Source organism: Pelodiscus sinensis, chromosome 4 (genome assembly GCF_049634645.1).
Source record: "Pelodiscus sinensis isolate JC-2024 chromosome 4, ASM4963464v1, whole genome shotgun sequence".
Taxonomy (NCBI): Eukaryota; Metazoa; Chordata; order Testudines; family Trionychidae; genus Pelodiscus; species Pelodiscus sinensis.
The window spans coordinates 82,430,401-82,455,493 of NC_134714.1; the positions used below are offsets into that span (position 1 = coordinate 82,430,401).

General features: G+C 44.3%; 1 protein-coding gene across 3 annotated transcripts in view; it reads left to right on the forward strand.

The window, feature by feature from the left end:
- The window catches only part of PRDM11 (PR/SET domain 11), a 73,137-nt gene that overhangs the window by 9,455 nt on the left and 38,589 nt on the right, over positions 1-25,093 (forward strand). For 2 of the 3 annotated variants that reach the window (XM_075927543.1, XM_075927544.1), the window contains exons 2-5: positions 12,496-12,614; positions 12,960-13,063; positions 14,225-14,487; positions 15,726-15,793. In XM_075927543.1, the coding sequence (XP_075783658.1) occupies positions 12,499-12,614; positions 12,960-13,063; positions 14,225-14,487; positions 15,726-15,793 (551 nt within the window). In that variant the 5' untranslated portion in view covers positions 12,496-12,498. Of the gene's footprint in view, positions 1-12,495; positions 12,615-12,959; positions 13,064-14,224; positions 14,488-15,725; positions 15,794-23,564; positions 23,978-25,093 lie in introns of all 3 variants that reach the window. The other variant, XM_075927545.1, reaches the window with a different exon arrangement.

A 25,093-nucleotide genomic window follows, 5' to 3' on the forward strand; every position in this document is an offset into this window, starting at 1 on the left:
TTATAGCCGCAGGTATTGTGAGTCAGAAATAATCTGCACTGGCAAAGATGAGTGCCTGTGGTTTTGTGGATCCTGATTCTGGATAAGTCCTGTGGATGGCTTAGCTCTCAAATTAATTGTCAAGATCAGTGAAGACTCATATGTGTGTAACTGGGGTGATGTATGAGTGTAAACTGGTGATAATATATGGGCTGATGCTATGAAACACTGTGTAATATGTGGGTACTTTTTCTTAACTTCCACTGAAAACCACAAACGTTGCTAGTGTAATACATACAGAATTCATGAGCCAGGTCACAGATATGTGTTTGGAAACCCCACACTTGTGAACAATAAACAGAAGTGTTACAGGCCTGAAACTTTTACAAGTTCCTGATGAGTCCTGTTCCTCTGATCACCCACTCAAGGTCAGTAATTGGAGCTATTATTTCTAGGGGTCATCAGATGTTTCCATGTTGACAATTTAAGGCAACAGCTGAAACATTGTATCATTCTCTTTCAGTATATTGAGACTTTATTTTGATAATCTTTCATGCAAATGGTATCTTAACTTTCTGTACTGAGTTAAACACAATTGCAGCGGTAAATAACTAATAAGATAGGAATTAAAAGGAGTTTTCAAGGGAGAAATATGTTTTCAGTTGCAATTGCTTTATGTATGAAGCATCTAAAATCCTTTGCACCTTTCACTCTGGGTACCCAAAATGCTCATTTAATTGCTGGCTTCTCTTTTTACACCCAGTCTGTGCAGTCTTTCTCCTTTCTGTGTAACCTTTAATTCTGAATCTGCTTAAGTACTTTGTGCTCCTGTCTCCTTTTTGTAGTCTGCTGTTTCCTTTGAAAGAGGAGATATTTTGCAGGGACTGTACCAGGACAGATGTTAGATACAACTACAGTTAGTAATCAGACTTTTAAACTACCACAAGAAGCAATTACTGTCAATACACTTGCAAAAATTGAACTCAGCAGAAATCAATATTGGCAATTGATTCTACTCACTCCCTATAATACATTCTTATTACACACACATACATTAGAGACTGCACGTGTACCTGTCTCATCAGTGCTTGAAAAATCCACATGCCTAGGCAAGTAGGAAGCTCCCCTCAACGGTTACCATCAGCCTCTGCAGTATCTAAGCTTTTAGTGTTCATACTATTGTGTTCTATTACTTATGGCTATAAAGAAAATCTTCCAAATATGAATAGCATGTCACCCAGTGCCTGCCTGAGTTTTGAGGGTGCCCAGGCTTCTGATGCTTTTAGGTTTTGGGAAAAGGTGTGGCTATGCAAAAGTAGTTTTTATAATCTTGGCTAGTAGGCAAAGTCCTTGGGCTAGCAGGATCTTTACGAATTCTTTAATCCCCATATATTTAGATGTCCAGAGCCATCATTCAGATACAGGCAGTCCATGGGTTACATGGGTCCGACTTACATCGGATCCCTACTTACAAACGGGGTGAGGCAACCCCGCACTAGCTGCTTCCCCCCAGCAGACCAGGGAGACGTGAAGCTAGCGCCTCCCCCCCCCCCCCCCCCACCAGACCAGGGAGACGCGGAGCGGCTTTTCTCAGCAGACACCTCAGCTTGAGAATAAAGGACTGAGGGAAGTGAGGTGTGGGAGAATAAAACTGAGCTCTGGAGAAATGTTTGGCTAGAGTTTCCCCTACAGGCTAGAGTTTCCCCTACAATATGTACCAGTTCTGACTTACATACATGTACGTAACCCAGGGACTGCCTGTATATTTAAATATCCCTACCTGTGTGATGTGCTGCTTTTCTCCTTGAGAAATCTATTCTGTATATTGTGGAAATGGGTCAGAAGGGAAATTGGTAGGATTCCAGTGCTTTGGAGTCTGCCAAATATGGTGCAATTGAAGGGGCTGTGCTCTCTTTATTTTGTACACCCAGAGGGTGTCACTATTTATTGGATATCTTTGTGGTTTTGAAAACACCAAGTAAACCAATGCTGATATTTCCTTGTGATTCTGTGGACCTTGCTGATATTTGTTGAGTAGAATTATTCGGTAGCCAGGTGTTTGAAAGTCTTTTCTGAGAGTTACTGGATATCCTGGACTAGTTCTGTTTTTTTATTGTCAATGGGATAGTTCTGGAGAATTGTGAGGGTTTTTTTATTAACTTTGCTGTGAATTGGATTAAGCCCATTGAATCTTTTCTTGTTTGCCGTAGTATGTATTCTTAAAATTTCTCCATGCCATAAAGGAGCTGCAGCTATTCTTGCACAAACCGCTTGCTTTGGGGACAGGGATATGAGGCTGACAGGGATATGAGGGAATATAACTTCAGAAATGCCCTGTCTCTGCTGGATTAGGGAATGCAGTTCCCAAACTTCCCCCTCTCAATATAGAAGGGAATGTGCAGCTAGAATTATGGCATTGATGAACTGAGCACACGGATATCTAATTTCTTGGCAGATTTGATCCCAGGAGTAGCTGGACTGTAGCCTATGCTGAGGAAAAGGCAGTCAAAATGACCCACACTCAGACAACACTGCTGTAAGCTCTGTAACATGAACCCCTAACCTGCAGGCAGATTTATCAGCTCTGAATAATGTCTGTTGTACTGTGAGATCTTATCTTCCTGATGGCCTGCAAGAAGGTACAAATGAGGAAGAACAAATAAGACTCTTGCTTTGGTTTCCACTGCATTTTTTTAGAACCATTTATTTACTTTTGTTATGAACTGATGTTATTGTTAATGCTTTTAAGGAGCTGAGTCGGTTAGAATTTAAAAAATGTGACAAATATATAAAGAGTTTCAGGGTTTTTTTTGCCCCTTCCTAAAGTTATACCTCCCCTATTCACCTGTAGAACAAAATTAGGGCCTTGTCTAGGCTAGAAAATTAGGTGGGTTTAACCACATAAGCCGGGGAGTGGTGAAGTTAAGCTGACCCAAGTCTCTGTATAGAAGATACTGGTTTGATGGAAGAATTCTTCCATCGATCTAACTACCACCTCTCTAGGAGATGGATTATCTCTGTCAACAGGAGAATCCCTCCCATTAGCATAAGTCGGGGTGTGCAAATTCCCAGATCTGGTCTTCAGGTTAGTCCCTGGCAGGGCCCCACCTCTATATTTACCTGCGCTGCCGCAAATATCGGGCAATTGCAGCACTCGTTGGCCATGGATTGCTGTTCTCAGCCACTGGGAGTGGCAGAAAGTAATGTCCCGGTCACTTCCCACTACTCCAATTGGCCACAAATTGTGATCTGCAGCCAGCGAGAGCTGTGATCACCTGATACCTGCAGAGGTGTAGGGAGATATAGCAGCGGCAGCCCACCAGGGACTAACCTTGGCAGGCTGCTTTTTTTTTTTTTTTTTTTTTAATTGCTCACCCCTGCCATAGGTAATGTCTACACTGAAATGCTACAGCAGTGATGCTTTGGCATTTTAGGTGTAGAAAAGCCCTAAAACTCTGGAAAGGAGACTGCTACATGATATGTATCCTCCTGTAATACAGATAGTGGGTATTTTTTATAATAACTGTAAAGAGTCCAAGTGTTGTCAACCTAGAATTTGTAGATGAAAAAGTTCTGTTGGGTACTACCTAGTCAATCTGTCTGGAGCCAGGAGTATTACACAATATTTATATTATAATAATGCCCAAAAGCCTAAACTGGATTGGGAGCCTGCTGTATGAGGAGCTGTATGAACAGAAGTAGAAATTAAGAAATGACTGGAATCTGTACCAAATGACTAGGAGATAGCTAATGCGACACCAGTTTTTTAAAAGGGCCCAGAGGTTATACTGGCAATTACAGGCCAGTAAGCTTAAATTCAGTACCAAGCAATTTGGTTGAAACTATAGTAAAGAACAATATTGTCAGACACATAAATTAACAGAATTTGTTGGGGAAGAGTCTACATGGTTTCTATAAAGAGAAATTGCCTCTTAAATAAATCCATGGTACGCCCACATCTTGAATAGGGCGACCATCTACATGCAGTATCTCAAAAAAGTTATATTAGAACTGGAAAAATTTCAGAAAAGGGCAACAAAAAATATAAGGTATGGAATGGCTTCTGCATGAGGAGAGATTAATAAGACTGGTATTTTTTCAGCTTGGAAAAGCGATGACTAAGGAGGGATATGAGGTCTATAAAATCATGAGCGGGTATAGAGAAAATAGTTAAGGAAGTGCTATTTGCTCTTTTTCATAACATAAGAACTAGGGGTCACCAAATGAAATTAATAGGCAGCTGGTTTAAAACAAATAAAAGGAAGTATTTGATCACACAATGCATAGTCAAACTGTGGAACTCTTTGCCAGAGGATATTGTGAAGGCCAAGACTATAAAAGGGTTCAAAAATGAACTAGATACATTCATGGAAGATATGTCCATCAATAGGTATTACCCAGGATAAGCAGGGGTGGTGTCCATAGATTCTGTTTGCCAGAAGCTGGGAAAGAGCAACAGGAAATGGATCACTTGATGATTATCTGTCCTGTTCATTCTCTCTGAAACTATTGATACTGGTCATTGTTGGAAGACAGAATCATAGAAGTTTAGGGTTGGAAGAGACCTCAGTATGTCATCTAGTCCAACCCTCAGCTCAAATCAGGACCAACCCAACTAAACCATTTCAACCAGGGCCTTGTCAAGCCTTATCTCCATCTCGGATGGAGATTCCATCACCTCCCTAGACAACCCATTCCAGTGCTTCACCACTCTCCTAGTGAAACAGTTTTTCCTAATATCCAACCTAGACCTTCCATGCTGTAACTTAAGACCATTGCTTCTTGTTCTATTCTCAGTGGTGGCTGATGATAGCCTAGCCCAAACCTCTTTGGAACCCCTTCTCCTCCTTCAAGTTATTGAAGGCTACTATCAATCCCTCTTCCCCCCTCTCCCATTCTTCTCTTCTGATTTCTAAATAAGCCCAATTCCCTCGGCCTCTTTTCATAAGTCATGGGCCCTACCCCCTAACTATTATCCACAGAGCCAGTTATCTCATCAATCAGACTGGTTAGGCATGACTTGTCCATGGTGAAGTAATGACTTGCCCTTGGTTGACTGCACCTGATCACCTTCCTCTCCTCCGAGTCTTTCAAAATGGATTCCTTGGAGACTGGATCCTCCTCCCCCTTTTCAAATATGGATACTACATTTTCTTTTTTCTAGTTGTCTGGGATCTCCCCCGATTGCCACAAGATTTCAACAATAATGACCAATATCTCTGCAATCACATCACCTAACTCTCTCAGCACCCATGGATGCATTACATCTCGTCTGATGGGCTTGTGCATGTCCAACTTTTCTAAATAGTTCTTACCCTGCTCTTTCACTACAGAAGGCTGTTCTCCTCCTCCTCACATTGTGATGCCCAGTGTAGCAGTCTGGGAGCGACTTTTTCTGTGAAGATCCCCAGGCAAAAAAAGTATTGAGTACTTTAGCTTTTTCCACACCATCTGTCACTAGATTTCCTTCCTCATTCAGTAAGGGCCCTATACATTCCCTGATCTTGTTGCTAACATACTTGTAAAAACTCTTCTTATCCTTCATACCTCTTCCTAGCTGCAACTAGCCCAGGATACAGAGCTAGATGAACCTTTGGTCTGACTTAGTATGGCTGTTCTTATGTTCTTAAGTAGAAATGGTTTCTGATGAAAAAACTTTGAAACCTGAGAATTGTTTTCTACAGTGTACTTTTGATTTGTGTGTTTGAGAAAGTTCCTCTCAATATCTCTGTGTCTAATGGTATGAGTAACTCTTCATCTGTAGATAGTTATGTAAGTAACCTGAGTTTTTCCTGCTCTCCACCTTTTAAGATGAAAGGCTTGAGGTTGCAGTAGGTAAATAATATAGTCTACCTATAGAGAACTGATTTCACATCTGAGTTGGATATGAATGGAAGTTAGTTTTATGGTCACTACTTAGTCCCTAGTGGACATTTGTCTAAGTGGCAAATCTCTAGACCAGCGGTTCTCAACCTTTTCCAGATGGGGACCCATTCTGACAGTTCAGGAAGACTTAGTGACCCAAGGCAATTCAAAAATGGGTGGAGAAGGGAGGGCAGAGCCAGCTGGGGAGACACTTGCTGACCCTTGTGAAATGTAATGGCGACTTATATTTGGGTTCCGACCCATAGGTTGGGAAACCCTGCTCTAGACAGTACAACGGGAGAAGCCACTACTTGGGAGAAGCCAAAGGCTGGAGAAATAGGTCACACTGCTGGTCAGGGTTATGGCCATTGTCAGAATTGAGTGGTATAGCCAGGGAATCTGCACTGAAGTGCATAAGATGGATAAAGGTGAATTGATTAAGTTCTATGTGGGAAGTTTGGACAGAGCATGCCAGTACTTCACTGTCTCTTACTCGTGCTCTGTCCATCCCTTTCATCAGCTCTTGACATTCTCCAAAATAAGGGAAAAGAAGATATTACGGATAAAGTAATTAATGGCTCGAATGTCTAGAAACAGCCTTTCACGCTTTCTATCTCATTATAAGATTGATATGCTCTTCAGGGGGGCTAATGCACATGGAACTTCGATCCCTGGCTGGCTTTTCTTCTGATGGGCACTGGAGGTTGAGTTGCCAGGCAGTGCTAGTCCTGCTGGCAGTTCTGCCCATGACAGTTGAGCAATGCGAATTATCTCTGTGCCTTCTAGCTAATTCTTTCATGAATCCCTTCCCATCTCCGTGGATAAAAAAAAATTAAAATGGCAGTTTACCAGCTGGCATAACCACATCTGCTATTTAAAGTGCCATCTCTGGGATCTGCTTCCTGGACATGCTTTTTCTTTTTGGGTAGATTTGAGATACACCAATAACTGGTGTCCCTTACCCACGACATTTCACCAGCTAGTTTGAAAAAGTGCACACGCTTAGTGAGTGTTTAGAACCGGCATGAAAATGCTTTTGAAATGCATTGGAGATTTCATTTGAGGGGCAGGGAAGCAGTTTGATCTTGATCTGTAACATTGTGGATATTATATGGCAGGGTGCCCGATTCACAGCTAGGCTGGCCAAACCTGATGGGGCTCTTGAACCTGATGCGTGTTATAGAAGGTTGAGGTATCCTCCCTTTCCAGTGTAAGAATCTAGACAAGAGAAATCCATTAATCCAATCCAAAGCACGTGTTCTGATTCTGGCCTCAATCACCCCATCCCACCTTCTGGAAACACACACACACAAACCCCATAGGTGAGAGAGCTGTTGCTGCTAAGGAACTTTGAACTTGACAGTGGTTTGTCACTATTTTGGAGGGTAGGGGAGGTGTCAGGAGAAAACATGACCAAAATGTGAAACCCATTCAGAAGACCTTAAGTTTTATGAGTGAGAATTGCCTACACTCACCAAGATTAAAATTGGCAAGTGTTGCAGAAGGTATGTGGAACTGTTGGCAGCATTATTGAAAGGATACTATAAAAGATCGATAGGGCCAGATTTGCAAATGAGCTGAGCCTATAGGATGTCAGCTCATTTGAAAATCTGGCCCCTTACAGTCCGCAAACATAACTTTCCTTTGGCTAATTGCATGTATGTTGCTATCTACAGGGGCTGCTATGTATTTGATAGCAGGAACCAGAGAGGGATATGTTGGTTTTCAGGAACTTGTAAAAAAAAAAAAAAAAAAGTGATGTTATATAGTCGTGTAGGTCCTGCAGTTATACAGAGCTCTGTATAGGTGAGCTCAGGACAGTACGGCTGTGTCTACACTGGCATGAATTTCCGGAAATGCTTAAAATGGAATACTATTCCGTTTTCAGTTTTTCCGGAAAAGGAGCGTCTACATTGGCAGGCTGCTTTTCCGGAAAAGCCCTTTTTCCGGAAAAGCGTCTGTAGCCAATGTAGACACGCTTTTCCGGAAAAGAGCCCTGATCACCATTTTCGCGATCAGGGCTTTTTTCCGGAAAAGACTACTGGGCTGTCTACAGTGGCCCTTTTCTGGAACAGTGTTCCGGAATAAGGACTTATGCACGAGCGGGAGCAGAATAGTTTTTCCGGAATAGCGGCTGATTTTGTACAGTAGAGCATCGTTGCTTTTCCGGAAATTCAAGGGCCAGTGTAGACAGCTCGCAGCTTATTCCAGAAAAGCGGCTGATTTTCCGGAATAAGTGGCCCAGTGTAGACACAGCCTACATGTTTAGCCACACGAGTGCCAGGATTTCCCTAGAAGTAGGGGGAGCACCAGCACTTGAACCATGGCCCCACCCCACCTCTTCCCCTGTAGACTCCACCCCTTCCCCGAGGATTGCCCCTGATTGCTCCTCTCTACCTCCTCTCCCCTGTTACTTTTTACCTGCTTGAAGGGCAAGTGATGGGATCATGGTCCCCACTGTTCCAGCCTCCCTGCTCAGCCATGCCTTAATCCGGCCCTGCTACAGAGCTGCTGGCTTAGGTGAGCGCCTCCCAGTCAGAGCCTGCCTCTGTCACCCCTGCCCCTCCCACACCTCAACTTCCTTCCCCAGGTCACCATCCAAACCCTCTGTACCCCCTTGCTCCAGGTCACAACTCTTCCCAGACCCTGTTCCACCTTCTACAATCCTCCCCCAGGCCAGAATCCTGTCCTGCACCGAAACACCCTCCCAGACTCTGCACCCCAATCCCTTGCCCCAGGTCACCACCCACATCCTCTGCAGTCTGCATCCCCTTTTCCCTTTCTCCCAGGTCACAGCTCCCTCCCAGATTTTGCAGCTCCTCCTAGAGCCCCCCCTCCAGACCAGAATCCTCTCCTGCGCCCATACTCCTTCCCTATCCCCGACCCAGGTCACAGCCCCCTCTTTCACTCAAACTCCCTCTCTTACCTCACACCATCTCCTGCGCCCCAGTCCCTTACCCCGTACACCTTTCTGAACCCAGCCTCCACCCTAGACCCTGCATCTCTTCCATAGAAAAGTGTGGCCCTTGACCACTTTCCAGAACTTGAAGAGGCCCCTCCCCCAAAGATTATTGCCCACCCCTGGTCTCATGACAACCCGCTGGAAAGTAGCATGAAGAAAGTAAGATGCTGCTGAGTGCACTGAAGTGACTGCAGCAGTTATTGAGGGCTGGTAAATAGCAGATAATAGAAAGTTGGCTTCCTCTGTTTACATATCATGTCTTCATACTGTTATCCTGGATTTGCGAAGGAACTTCAGATTCCTCCTTGAACGGGAAGGGGGGAGGAAAAAGACAAGACACTGTCTGTTCACGCAGCCAAATGTCTGCTCCATGCCTGAGAGCAGGCAATCTGAAGTTTTTACCGCATAAAAACTTTGGAGTTGTGGGTTTTAAAACAGGGGTTCCTCTTGCATTCCATTGGTGGAAAGTTAAGTTGAATGTCTGCCCCAATGCCAACATCAGCACATGCTTCCCCTTAGGGAGGCATTGTAGGAAAGAGCTGCTCTGCTTCCTTCCCTTTAGTTCTGCTTTTTCTTTTTGCTCTGATGCATTTTTAAAGCAAGCTCTTTAGAAAAGATTGTCTTTCTCTGGAGAAGGCTGCTAGCCTCCATTTACAGCCCAGGTATCTAGAGTTGGTTTTAGAATTCATTCCCCACTCTGGATATGCAGACAGAGCTCTGAGCCACCCAAAATACGCAAGTCCATTGAAGGCAGTAACTTTCAGGCTGCGTCTAGACTGGCATGATTTCGCGCAAATACTTTTAACGGAAAAGGTTTTCCATTAAAAGTATTTGTGCAAGAGAGCGTCTACACTTGCACGGATGCTTTTGCGCAAAAGCATCCGTGCCAGTGTAGATGCTCTCTTGCGCAAGAAAGCTCTGATGGCCATTTTAGCCATTGGGCTTTCTTGCGCAAGAAATTAACTTGCCTGTCTACACTGGCCCACTTGCGCAAGAGGGCTTATCCCTGAGCGGGAGCATCGAAGTATTTGCACAAGAACCACTGATATTGTACAGTACAAAGTCAGTGTTCTTGCACAAATACTCGCGGCCAATGTAGACAGGCAGCAAGATTTTGTGCAAAAGCAGCTGCTTTTGTGCAAAATATTGCCAGTTTAGACGCACCCTCAATGTCTTGCTTCCCCTTGTGACAGATGCTGACTAAACAGAACTCTGCCACTGCAGCCTGTCTGAAAAGACCAATTACAGCCAGCTGAGTGAGCCCAGGCCTGAAGGGCTGATGGAAACAGCTGTGGGCCTCATTAGCCAGAGGGCTATATAAGGCATCCAGAGGGGCCGTGAAAAGGGGAGAAGCTAGAGTGGTTGTATGTGTGCCAGAGGGAGGGGGAGCTGTTGGAAAACCAAAGCTCTGTAAATAGAAGATGGTGGGAAATACACAAACAAAAAAAGGCATGGGTCATTGCACAAGAAAGGATCTTCTGGTTATCTGTGGACAAAGAAGGTGTCCCAGGGCGAGAGGCCTGAGCAAGTACCTTGCCACACCCTGAAATGATCTCCCAGGTCTTGAAAGAATCTCTCTCTTTTGTTGGCTAGGGATTTGTTTCTGTGCCTAGATGCATGTGAGCATAATAGTACTTACACACAGGCTTCACCTTCAAAATCCACTGAGTGTTAACTGGTGAAGTCATGATACAAATCAGTGATTCCTCTAATTTAGATTGACAGGTGGGAAATTGAAACTGAAAGTCTGTGACTTCCCAAAGTCACAAAAAAATCTGCTAAAGCTAGAAATACTGTTATGTATTCGTATTGCAGACCCCAATCCTCGTCCAGACTCACATCGTGCTGTGTTATGGACAAGAGTTTACAGTCTAAGAATCTAGAACCTAATCTTGAATAAGATCCAGGAGTCTTGTTTCTGATTTTGTGCTGAAACCACTGTTCCTAGATGGGCACTTCAGAAAGAAGGGTTCTCATCGACAACTGAACTGTTTGTAGATATCCAGTGTAACAGAGTCCTGGTGAATGCTCCAGTTAAGTTGGCATAAGGCAATTTATGTTGACCTAACCACATCAGTGTATACACTCCAGCATTGTCCAGTCTATATAAGTGCCCCACTACACTGACATCTCCACCGCCTTATGTTGGTGTATTTAGGGATGACACAGTGGCAATAGGGACACTGCATTACTTACATCAGCTGTTGGTTGCCTTGTCAATTTCATGGCTATGTTGAAGCCTGGTTCCCAGCAGGGCTGCTGCCGGGTCTCTGCTCCAAATGGGCTTGTCACCAGGCTTCAGGCTTGCTCTGCCCTATGACATCCCAGCTCCCTATTCCTGGCAGGAAGTCCAATTTGCATGCCTACCCCCCCCCCCCCCCCGGCTTTCCCTCCAGCTCTCAGTCTCCTACAAGGAGCATGGTAGCCAACCACACTCTGAGTGGGGATCTGCCTGTCTAGGGGGCAGCTGGCAGGGAGTTGCGCAGAGCTGAGAATCCTGACTCTCAACCCCCTACCTTGCCCCTCTTCAATCAGTGCTAGTATTTTTGGTGAGGAAGCACCCCACTGGCAGATGAAGAGTTGTGCGGACATCAGCCACCCCAGTAATTATTTCAGTGTCTGTAAGTCAACTTAACTTAGGTTGGTTAAGGCTGTAGTGTAGACATGCCTTGCGTGAGACATGAATATGTGACATAAAAGAATTGCCATGTTGGATCAGAACTGATTTTTGTCTAGTCCAGACTTCTTTCTGGGAAAGTACCTGGCACCAGGTGTATCAGAGGAAGTTGTAAGAACTCTACATTAGGCATATGTGGGGCAATATGAGCTAAGAAGTATCCTGATTCCTAATGGTTATAGGCTGGCAGAAGCCCTGAAGCATGAAGTTTAATACCCCATTCCAAAATTTTGTTAGCATTTAATATAACAACTCTAAATATTCTTGACATCAATATGTATGTCCTGTGTCTTTCTGAGTCTTCCTCAATGGGATCCTGTGACAATGGGATGTTTGATAACATATTTGAATTAGCCATCTTTTAATTTAATTGAATATTCTCTTATTCTTGTGCTAAGATGGGGAGCAGCATTTTAAATAAAACAATATACTTCCAAGAAGGGAGGTGATAGCCACAAAGGGTAGGGAGATAAGTGACTACTGTGCATACTGTGCTATTGGATTCCGGCATGCCTTTGAGGCAGGTGATTTTGTGTCATTGTGCACAAAGAATATGAGCACTTCAGTGTGCCCATATCCTCACTCCACCCTCTATGGCACCCTCTGGATCACCTAGACAAGTCATGGCTCATTGCCAACCCATAGGCTTCTGTTTCTAAGCATTATTTAAAGACAAGTCTTTAGTTATATAATCACACTCTGCACTACTATAGTGTCTTCTCTTTGATCTCAAAGCATGTAGCCCTGTATTAGCTTTCTTCTGCTGCAGATGTTGTATAGCATAGTTTTCCTGCCTTGCATCCTTATTCCCAGTGCCCCATGTTAACTGCCTGTATCCTGAACCTAGGTGTTACCTGTGATAGAATTGCTGTTGTCTCTTGGTCCAAAAGGGGATTTTTGTTTGTGCTCAGATAGGTGTTTCTAGCAGCTGGATATTTAAATCCAGGAAAATGTTGTGACTTCTCCACCATTCACTTCTTTCCCTATCCCTATTTTTTTCATTCTCTCTCAGAACATGAGTGAAAACCTGAAGGACTGCTTGATCCAGACCCACGCTTCCTTAGGGGAGATGGTGACAATAAAGACTGAGGCCTGCTCTCCATGCCGAGACCAGGAGTATGGGCAACCTTGGTAAGATACTGTACCTCTGCCTCGTGTTTCTCATCCTGTATCCATCTCAGCCAGGCGTTTAAGATTTGATTGCATATCCCTGACCTGCAGCAGTACTGGGATTAGGAATCTTTGTGATTTCTGCAAGACATGGAGGTTCTCCACTGGAAACATGTAATAGCCATGAAGCCTTTGGAGCACCATGTTCTGGGAGGACAGCCTGGGGCACTATGTATTAGCACTTTAGATAAGAAAATCAAGTTTGACACTTTAGACTCGGGAAACAGTGTAAGGCTGTTTTATCTCATGGTCTCTTCCTTCTATTCTTTCTCATAAATTCTTTAATTTCTTGCTGTCTCTCCCCAGCTCTGGGAGGGCTGAGTCTCAGTCTATGGAAGTGGAGCCGAAGAAACTGAAAGGGAAACGGGATTTGATTGTGACCAAGAGCTTTCAGCAGGTGGATTTCTGGTGTAAGTGTCTTATTGGAGGGAATAGACACCTCCTCTTAGATAGAATTTTTCTCCACTCCCAATCTACCTAGTTCCTCCTGGATAGAAAAGGAGGAGGGTCTGAGGCATAATTTACCTGAAAACACATCACTTTAGTTAAACTCCTGAGGACGCTCAAATACTTGATGCTGAAACTGTCAGGCAGGGATCTGTGACAGTAAGTCACCAAAGTTCGGGGTTTGTAGTGGATTGTGTGGGGAAATAGATGGCAAATGTGCTACAGGCTCTGAAACATAAGGATTGGGTAACCATGGAGCCAAAAAGGTGTAGATTTTGGAACTGTCTTTCTTGGCAAGGGAGCATTGCATGGGTAACTCCTCTTTTCTTGCTTCACATCCTGGAAGGCAAAAGTGGCATGGCACACACTTGTACCCCCTGAGTGGTGTTGGCCTCCTGAAGAGGCCACAGTCCATTCTTCACATAGGAGAAGTATATGATACTGCTTGTCACTAAGGCATATGACAGAGGCAGTGGGATTATGTGGGCATGTGTATTTACTGGATGTGAACAAGAGTCATATACTCAACAAGCCAATAAGAGTGCTGCCCCCAAGAGCCAGAGTAGTTTAAAGGAGTGAGACAGCACAGAACCTGTGGGATACTGGCCGGTATGGCTAACATGGTCTCTGGAACAGAAGATAAAATGCTTGGCAAACTGCTCTAGATATAAGCTTTGACATGGCAGGAGCCACAAAAGAAGCCATTGTCAAGGAACTTCGGGAGAGAAGGTGTATAGGAGGGATATGGGAAGATACATACGTGGGAGTAGAATTGTGCTCATTCTGGACTGGAAGGAGGATTAAGTTGATACAGAAAGTGAGTGGAAGCTAGTAAAGGGCTTGAGGAGGTGGGAAGATATGGTCAGAGTAGCAGGAGAAGAAGGTGTGCGTGAGAACACATTTCTGCCCTCTCCGGAATGGACACAGGACTGCTAAACTGTGTTATGGGCCCTGTATTGCTGAAAAATTATCATTTACTTCAGTGACAGGATTCTTTGCTTTTGCAGTAGGAGAATCTGAGTTTTGTCCTCATTATAATAGGTCGTATAAGCTAAGAATGGCTTTCACATGTTGGCCTTTCTGGTATAAGCTTCAGTTCACAAGCAAATTCCTGTTTCTTCCAGTTTGTGAAGCCTGCCAGGAGTATTTTGTGGATGAATGCCCAAACCATGGTCCCCCCGTGTTTGTGTCAGACACTCCGGTACCCGTTGGGATCCCTGACCGGGCAGCACTGACCATCCCGCCTGGCATGGAGGTGGTGAAAGAACCCAGCGGGGAGAACGATGTACGCTGTGTGAATGAGGTTATCCCCAAAGGTCACGTCTTTGGACCGTATGAGGGACAGATCTCTAGTCAGGACAAATCAGCTGGATTCTTCTCTTGGCTGGTGAGTGTCTTAACTGCCTCCCTATTGTGATGATCCAAGCATACCGCCTAGATCATTGAGTTATAGAGTAGTTCTACTAGCTCTGCTAAATTTACAGCAGATCCAGGTTCACTTGCCCTAATTATTTTTTTTTTTAGGGATGCAGATTAGAGAAGGGAACTGGGAGTCAGAATTCCTGGATTGTATTCCCAGTCTTGGGAGGGAATGTGGTCTAGTGCAGGAGCTCACAACTGATGGGGCAAAACCCACAAGTGGCCCACAAAAGGGTGCCCTCTAGTACATAGCCCACTGGCTGAGAAAGTATCCAAGATTCACAAACATTGGAACTTGGAAGGAAAGAGGGAATAATTTACTCTCTTCCCCCCCTGCCTCTTGCTATTCTCTCTGACATGCCCTGAGGAACCAATTCAATGTATCTTTCTCTACTCTAAGGGTTGAGGAGGGTCGCTTCTGCCGAAGAGTGTGGTTTGCATTGCCTCTCAAAACAACACTTCTCTTTCCCCTGAAGCAGAGCATTGTGAAGTGCTAAGAAAGGAGACAGCCACCAACCAGCATTCAGCTGTCCCAGCATCCCCTAAATTTATCATTCATGAGGAGCAGCCTACTACCACGCACAATTGTCAGCATTAAAAATCCTCTTGCTGTTCTCCCTCTCCCACAATCCTTTTCAGCCATAAAGAAGACACAAGGTGGAATTGGGGTTGGGAAATGTTTGAGAACTGCTTATGCATAGTTAAAGCACAGAACAGGAAAACCGGGCTACTCCTGCTCACAATACTGCTATTGATATGCCTTGTGACCATGACCAGGGCCCTTTGTGACCTTGACCCAAGGCCCTCCTTATCTCTGTGCCTCAGTCTAGCTATCTATAAAGTGGGGACATGTCTCTGTTCTGAGGGAGAAGGGGAAGAGGAAGGCGGGGAATTCAGTCCCTGGCATCTTTAGCTGAGACTGCCAACAAGTGCACAAAATAGTGCCAGCTGCAGTGATAGTTTTGTGGTGGACTGATACCACCTTTCCTCTTTTCTCAGAGGGGACCAAAAACACACATCTAGTGGGAACAAGCTAGATGCCCTATTGATCAAAGCTTGATTTGAAACCATCACCTAGAAGTGAAATGCTTTATATCCCACTATCCCCTGACCTGGAAATATGATCTAGAGGTGAAAGGTTCTGTATTCCCCAATTCCCTCTGAGCCAGCCAGTCTTCCTGCTACTTTCATTTTATTATTCTACAGATTGTCGATAAGAACAACCGCTACAAATCTATAGATGGGACAGATGAAACCAAAGCAAATTGGATGAGGTGAGTCCAGCTCTCTTAACTTCCCTGGAAGGGATTTCTGACCCAGAGAAAAGGCAGAATACGCATCTCATCCTTCTGGGTCACAGTTACAAAAGAGGCCCTTTAAGAAAGGGTTCAGCTCTCAGGTTCTTTTATTATATGCTCTGGTTAGAGTCCTCTGTTCTCAAATTGAATGGTCAGATCTAACAGAGGGAGGTGTATGCAGAGAATGGCTCTTTGTGATAAGCAAGGACAGTAAAAACAGTGAACAGATATATGCTTCCCCTTTTTACAAATATTAACTAATCTCACTCAAGCTTTCTTTGATTCCCTCCCCCCCATTTTATGTTTAATCACTAAGAAAATATTCCGTATTGATTTTAGCTATTCCCATTTTCCAAACATTGAGAGTGCCCCCCCCCTCCCTTTTTCTGTATGTTTCTAATGGAGCAAAATCTGCTATAGCGCTCTTCTGTTTGCTTTCTTGTTTGTGCCACTAGTATGACTGATTATACAGGTTCTGCATTTGTTATTGAACTCTGCTGGCTGAGTGGTTTCATAGCGTCAGAACACAGAGCAGTGTAGGTACTTGATGAAATGTGGAGCTGGTTTTTGAATGGAAGAGTGAAAAATGAAGATGTTTATCATTTATATGGCACTCTTCAGCTTCTGAGTTCTTTACAAGCATTGATGTGCTCTTTGCAGCCCCCAGTGACATTGTAAGCAGATGGCGTTGACGTTGTACAAATAGGGAAGCTACTCCAAAGAGGTGAAGTGACTTGCTCAAGGCCATGCATGTGTCAGTGGCAGAGCTGACAGAGGGCATGAGGACTTGTGGATTTCTTGCTGCAGTTGTCTTACCAATCAATAGCACTGCCTTCAGTGGTGGAGTTTTGAAGAGCTAGATAGTCCGCTTCAGGAAGGCATTCCAGACAAGATCAAAATAACTTTGGGATTAATTGAATTGTTGGCCCAAATGAATAATCCACTTATTAGCTTTACCAGAGAAAGAAGTATAGTGTGCAACATGTGTGAAGACACTACAAAAGCAGCCAGTACAACCTGTAGACTGGTACTGCTCTTTCTTTTTTGGATATTTGCATAAATGGAGGGTGTCCTGAAAGTTTTATCTAGGATGGATCTTCAGACAATGAGACAAGAAAGGCTGGAGTTCTGTGTGTGAGAAATCTAGTTTACGCCAATAGGACTGGTCTTTAGTCTGGTGTTACATAACTCATGGAATAAAGAAAGTGTGAGAGGAAGAATAGATAGATATTTAGACATAGCTCTTATAGCATAGATTTCCAAGGTTAGAAACTGCGGAGAGATTTTTTCTGCTACTGTTACCTCTTCTCATAACCCAATCAGGGGCAAGAGTAGGAGTAGAGAAAACATAGTCCCATGAAATGAGTACATTATAAAGATATCTTCTTCCTAGATTTGACTTCCATGGCCATCCCACTATCAATTTCATGTTGATCCTATCCATGACCAGTTACCAACAGTGCCATAGGACAAAATGACCTCATATAAACCTTGTCGTAAGCCAACATTTGCCTTGGTTATGTCCTAAGGGATTGGCCAAACCATTGTGCTCAGCTTCGTGTAGAGCGAGTAGACTATAAAAGGTTGGATGGAGAGAATAGGGACAATAATGGAGATATAGTGAAAGAGGGTCTCCAGACTCCTTTAGACATTGTTTATTAGGGATCCTACATAGGTAATACAGAAAGGTCTAGCAACTATCTGACTGAATTCCATGGAGTGAAATCTTTCTTACCCTTCTACATACGGTTTCCCAGAGTAGTAGTATAGGAACTATGACTGTGTTCATGCTAACAAACATTCTGTTACTAAAAAGGAATGCCGGGGCAAGTTTTTGTGCATGCAGAAACTTTCATATTTGGTAGGCATTCAGGATCCTACCTTAGTGTCTTACCCTTCATGGATATTATCCCCAGAATCTGTACTTCTAGGAATGCTGTAGCAGCATCTGAAAAAAGAATGGCAAAGCATTCTCTCTGGGAACAAAGTGGGTCTGCTCAGTGTGGTAGAGTAGTATGTGGTCAACAGCCTGAGCTGAGATTCATCGTTGTATTGTATCATTTTATGTGTGTTTGAACCACCAAATCTGATCATCTTTATATTCCTAATGATTGAATTTGGCACCTTCCAGTGCTTACTCTTTGGGGAATCCAGATCCTCTTTAAGTCTGTGGATAGGAAGAACACAAGACAGGGCAGGTGACAAGCAGCTGTCAGGTGACACGTGCAAGTTATATTTTTCCTGCTCTTCATGCTTTGTCTCTAAGAAGCTCTTGGAGCAGGGTTGCATGTTGAGATGGCTACTGATCCAAGAACCAGTCACTCTAACAGACCTCTCTTCACAGAAAAGGTTGTTGTCTCTAATACTGTGTGGAACTTAGTGGTTTGTTGTGCTAGGATTTGTGTGAACCATTTCATCAGTCTCACTTCACATGAGGACTGGCTTTGAACCTCAGTCAAAATCACTTGATTGCCACCAGCTTTAATAAAACAAACAAACAAACAAACAAATAGCCCTGAACCTGAATCTTACAAGGGCTCGCACAAAACCCAGAACCAGACCCACTACATTGGGTTACTTTTGGGATGTGGAGGAGACACGTCATACTTTTTGGTGACCCTTTGTCATAAGGAATGAGGCCGGGGATATGCCTAGAAACTGGAAATGCCTTTGAAATAGTGCACGGAGCCCTTTACCCACCATTTTCCTCATTGGAAGATGGTGAAGGGAAGCATCTAGTGTTGTGGCAGTGTCAAGGGGATTATCACCATGTGGTGTCTCATATGTGAGTGTCTTAGACTGCCTGTGGCCAGCGGTGGATTTAGGGCAGGATGAGCGGGGCGGCTGCCCTAGGCCCCGCGCTTCCTGAGGCCCCGCACATTCACCATGGCGCATGCGCCGTGTCAAAGGGGAGGCCTCACAAAATTTCGCTGCCCGGGGCCCCGCGGCGTTGCCCTAGGTCCCGCGGCACTCTCAGCTGCCCCTGCCTGTGGCAGGTTACAATCTCCAAGTTGTTGCTAGAAAAGAGCACTCAAATACTCAAAAACTTATTACCTGCTCCAAATCCTCACCATTGGGATAGGAAAGTCTTAATTTATCTCATCCCATGTACACATGTGCATGGAGATGTTTGTGTGTTTGCTTTTTAAGTTCTGCATTGTTGGTGCAATTCCTTGGAGACCGTTTCCTACCAGGTTTATGATGGCTACATGTGCGCACAGCTGAATGGGTTTGTAATAGCATTATCTTACTTTCTTCTGCCCTTTGGACGTGGCTCGGAATGGATGTCTGGTTTCAATGCCCATGCTTATTTAATTTAATTTAGGTTGCATATGCCCAATTCTGTTCGCTCTCAGTATATGGGGTCTGAGGGCTCTTATGGATCCTCCTGTAACAGTGAACTGCTGTGCAGGAATACGAATATACAGCAGCATCACTCTGGAACACTGATGGAGCCACAAGCTCCCTGCACTCAGCACTCTGAGGCCATTGTGCATGTGCTTCTCAGAAGCAGTGTAGAGTAGGTGGTTTTGTGTGCAGAACGGTTCTGTATAGCGCCCATTAGCCATTATCTGATGCCCCTTTGCAACTGAAAGTGAAACTTGTGCCGCTTTAAGCTGTCCTGGGGACTTGCTCCTTCTGAGGCGAGGAGTGAATTCAAACTGTGGATGGGCTGTTATGGCTCCTGTGGGGAGGGCCTGGCATCCCCTCAACATTTCATTGTGCATGGGCCACAACACTTGAAAGTTGAAGCCGTCTCCTTCCAATCACACAACAGGTGCCAAAAACTAGGGGACTGAAGAATCTCTAACAGGCAAAACACTAGGTTTTAATACTGACCCCAAACTCATCCCATGCTCTTGGTAACTATCACTGTGCTGCACAAGTCTTTCACAAACCTGTGCAAACCATGTTTGCTGGACACCTGACACTTACTGGCTTCCTGAGGATTAGTCTTAAAATAAGGCCAGACTCACCAGTTTTGGTCTGGTTTTGCTTTTGGTGTTTGGATTCTCCTGTACTGCAAAATGAAGGGAGAATTCCATGCTGGTGCACTGACTTGGACGGAAAGATTGGTATGGGCCCACAGGACCCAAAACTGCCACATCTCCCTTTAGTTTGTGACCGAGTGCATCTGTGCAGTTCCCTGCATGGTATTAGTTGCAATGCCAAAATTGCGACCCATGATTCACCACAGGCGTAGCTTAAACAATGATAAAGCATTAATGGAAGCAGTAACGTAGAAAGGGCTCAGTGTTGTTAGCACTGTCAACTTATTTTGCTCAGAGCAACTCCCAAGCAAGTTCTCTGTTGCAATTTCACCTGCTTTCACTTTAGAGGAAGATGATCATACTGTTATCCCTTTTGAGCAACACAGTTAGCCACTACTGAAAATCTTATGGTTGTTTCAGTTAAGAGGAGAAATTGAGGCTGTTGTCAAGGTATTTGTTTCATACAGTTCTGTTTATTTACAAAGAATGTGAACAAAGTTCAGCGTCTATGAACACAGTAGGAATCATACAGGAGACATTTTCCATGCAAATATTCCAACCCTCTTTCCCCAGCCAGCTTTCTGCCCAAAAGCTTTCTCTCAGCCTTCTCTCAGGATCACACTACACATGCTTCAGTGGTTGTCCTTGGCTTTCTGCTGCCTTCTCTGAGTGCTTCTGAGGTGTTTCTGGATGCATCTGTGTCCACGCCCATGTGTGCATGCACACACAACTCCACCAGAACAATATACCTCACCTTTGGTATTTGCATTCAGCCTCCAGTAAAACCCCTCTGCCCACTAACCCAGCTCCTGATCAGCATTTTATGTGACCTATGTTTTGGGCAGTGGCTCCTATTGTTTCAGATATCTAGTCCGTAAAGGAGCTTAACTGCTTCTTACATTAATCCTGAGCAAAGGGGGGCTGTTACACAGTCAGTGAGGTTTCAGCATGGGAGTACTAAGAAAACAAATGCACCTGAAGGGATTCCACATTTTTTTTCATAAGTGTTTGTCATAGTTTCCATTTGTCTAGTGTTTTTCATGCCAATGCATGCCAAAGCTTTCAACACTGAATGGCAGCCACTTCTTGATATCTAGTTCATATCACACAAATGGGACAGGTGGGAAACTGGCCAGTACATTGGATCGTATTACTTACCCTTTCAAATGTATCTTGGAGTCTTTAATGTCCATGCAGGGCAGACAGGCCCTTCAACATACATACCCACACACCCTAGTAAACATCCCTGGTCCAGCGTCCTTGGGACCTGACTGGTCGTGAATAAGGGAATTTGCTGGACCGGAGAAGTCCATGCTGTCCCCTCTGCTGCCACTGGCTACTGGGCTCCACTTTGGCAGCATCAGAGAGACCAACATCAACCAAGAAAGGATGGGGGAGGACGGTGCTCAGGGGAAGAGGCAGGGTGGATGCAGAGCTCTGTGACCAGGGGTTAGGAGTGCAACCCCGCACGAGAGCAACAAGTCACATGATGGGGAGGGTGTGCTCCCGGACTCCATTGCCGGCTGCAGGGCTATGCTTCTGGCTGTGGGGCTCAGCAGCTATACTGCCTCTTCCCTGAGCATCCTCTGTCCCCTCCTCCCCCTCCCTCCTGCCTCCTTCCTTGAGCTTCTAGCACACCAGAAGCTGTGGGAGAGAAGGGTGGGAGTTGCTGAGTATGGGTCAAGCCTGGGAGCACCCATAGGGATGCTGGTCCACAGATGGTGCCGGACTATAGAAGTCCAGACAATAGAGATCGATCCTGTATAACATCTAGAAAAATAAGGCCTAAATTACACCTGCGAGTAGTGACACCATCCAATAATTAAGGCTTTTCACTGTGTGATCTTAGATTCGATTAAACTGATTTTTAGAGACATATTAGTTTTTTTTTTTTCATTTTTCCCCTGCTGCCACGGTATTACTGTGGCACAAAGTTAAGGTGGTTTAGATGCTCTAACTGTGCATTTCCATTTGTAGCATGTTTGGATTTTGTTTGTTTTATCATAAGTCTGAAATTCATGAGTTTCTAAAGGTTGGTTTTAAGTTAATTATATCACCAATGATAGTTTTTACCTTACATTAAAGATAAATACTTTCAACCTTAACTTCATCTTAATATAGATTTTGTGTGAGAATTCCCCTTTTAAAAATGATCAGAAACATCATACATCAATGCTAACCAGGAAACCCAAAGAGAACCTTACCGTATTTTTAATGAATGGTAGATACGTTGTATCAATCCTAAATCCTGTTTGTTCTAAGTTTTGAGACCAGAGTCATCTATGTGTTTTGTTTGCTTTACTCTGCTCTGGAATAGCATAAAGTAGCCTGAGCATGCTGATTACTTAAGCTGGGTTTACGGGTGCTTTGCATTCTTAGTGCACACATGTTTCCCCTGCCCTTCCTGTCTTCTAGTCTCCCACTCCTGCCAAAGTCAGATTGATCCATCAGTGGGCTCTCTACTTCTGGGCCTCTCTGCATATGAATAACCAAGTACACTCGCTGAGGCCGGGCTGGCTATGACATGGATCTGCCAGGACCAGTACTCATATCGTTGCTGCTCACTATAGCAGAAAGGTGGCTGGGCCAAATTTGGGTCAATGGTGTAGTGACTGAGCACTGTTCAGTGAGTGTACTGCATAGCTATTTGTGGTAATTATCTGAAGAACTGTATTCATTAACCACACTGAAGAAAAAATATTCACTTCAGAAGATAAGTTTAAAAAAAAGACATTTATCAGTTTTTAAATTTTAAAAGAAGTATTCATATGGTAGTCTATGGATAAGATTTCAGTGAGTTTTAATGGTAAGGGAAATTGAATCTGTATTGTGAATCATTTACAACACACAAGTAGGCTGTTTCTACACTGGGCCACTTATTCCGGAAAAGCAGCCGCTTTTCCGGAATAAGCTGCGAGCTGTCTACACTGGCCTCTTGAATTTCTGGAAAAGCACTGACGATCTACTGTAAAATTGTCAGTGTTTTTCCGGAAAAACTATGCTGTTCCCGCTCGGGCAAAAGTCCTTTTTCCAGAAAACTGTTCTTGAAAAGGGCCAGTGTAGACAGCACAGTAGTCTTTTCTGGAAAAAAGCCCCGATCGTGAAAATGACGATCGGGGCTTTTTTCCGGAAAAGCGCATCTACATTGGCCATGGACGCTTTTCCGTAAAAAGGGCTTTCCCGGAAAAGCATCCTGCCAATGTAGACGCTCTTTTCCCGGAAATACTTATAACGGAAAACTGTTCTGTTTTAAGCATTTCCGGAAAAGGGTGCCAGTGTAGAGGTAGCCGTAAGGTCTGGCACAGAATACTAGGGTTTTTTAAAAGGTCCCATTTTTAAATTAATATTAATAAAATAATTAATAGTCCTCATACATTCTCTCAAAATTAATTCACTACTCAGGGGAGGTGCTATCATTTTGGCAAGGATATGCTGAAATGTTCATACATAACGAGGCTTTGAATCCCTGCTTTGAAATTAACTCAACATTAATTGTGGAGCTCAAACTAGCATCTCCATAATCCCAGTTTCAAGCTTAAAAATAACCTTTTTAAAAACAAAATGGCCACCCTTTTCTACCTCAACTGAGGAATACTGAAAGCTTGTTTGGGTGTGGGCAGAATTGGTCCCCACCAACTCCTCTGGCTGGAGATCAGCCCTGATACAGCACTGGCCATGTGGTTGGATTTGGGGATTTGGTACTTGGCATTGATTTCTTTTTACCCAATTGTGCTTTGTGGGATGTTCAACCCAAGGAATATGACTGAACGAAAGAGGAAGCCCAAGTTTTCCAAGGAGGAGCTGGACATTCTGGTCACTGAGGTGACCCGGAACGAAGCCATGCTGTTTGGGAGGGAGACCATGCGTCTATCCCATGCTGACAGGGACAAGATCTGGGAAGGCATAGCCAGGAAAATCACGTCAGTCAGCCAGGTCCCCAGGTCTGTAAAAGACATTAAGCACAGATGGGACGACATGAAGAGAAGGACCAAGGACAAACTGGCATTGATGCAGAGGTCCCTCTCCAGCCCTGGCAGTGCGGGGCGGCCCTCGGCCATCGTCCTGACCGCCCACGAGAGAGCCATCGAGTCGACGCTGCATTCGTCACACCAGATGCACGGCTTCCGGAGAGCGGATCTGGACGTGGTTGACAGCCCATCAACAAGCTGTAAGTATCACTGCATTAACCTCTCTGTTTTATGCTCACATATCTCAGTTTTGACACAACTGTGTCATTTGTGTACCATACAAGGTGTTGTTTTGCCTTCCTTCTCACTGATGTTGGTTGCTTAATAGGTCTGTTGATCATGGTGAAGTGAGATGGAAACAAGTTACCCACATCCCAAATTAACATTTTCTTCTGCATCCACTTCTCCCAGCCTTCTGCCCTATTGTCGCTCCCCTTTCTATGGCTGGACAGTAAGAAGGTTCTGCCTTTTTTAAGCAGCTATCAAAGCTTTCCCCAAGCCAGCCAGGTATTGGGAACTGGATGAAATTACTTGAAGTACTAGGGTAAGGTTCCCCAAATTGCATCCCAGTATGGAGGAGACTTGGACAAGCTTGCACCAAGTCCCTTTGCTAATGGATCAGATGCACTGTATCCGGCTTCCATGAGGTCCTCTTTTATGGTGACCACTGGTGCTTGTGCTTGGGCTATTGCAGGCTTCTTATCTGGTGGTTTGAGTGTTCAGTGCAAGTAATATTAGTAAAAGAGGAATGGTGATGTTTTTTTTTCTTTCCCGAAACAAAAGATTGACTCTGGTTTTTAGTTACACTTCTATAGTGATACTCACTATCTCCCTCCATGACTGTAGACCTAAGCTCCTTTCTATTCTGTGTTGCTTTGTTTTTTCCTTATGAATTTTTCTGTGTGGATGTGGAACTTTCTTGGCTATAAGCCATTGGCGATATGAAGTAGGGAAGGAGGGGGTATCTCTTATTCTGGAAAGTGGACTAAGTATAGTTGCACTCCTGTTGTTCTTCCCAAGTTTCCACTATGTGGCGTCTCTTCCCTTAGTGCTGTACCAGTTAATGTTGTTAATAGAAATGCACGGACAGAATTCTACTATCCCTGGCAATGTAGGGCTTAGTTATTGTATGTCTACACAACAGAGAAAAACCCACGATGCTGAGTTGCAGAGCCTGGATCTAGTGACTCAGGTTCAGAGGCCCTAGGCTGCGGGGCTAAAAATAACAGTGTAGACATTTCTGCTTGGGCTGGAGCCTGGCTCTGAAATCTTGTGTGTGTGGGGAAGGGGGAAGATGAGTTCTCTTTTTCTTCGCA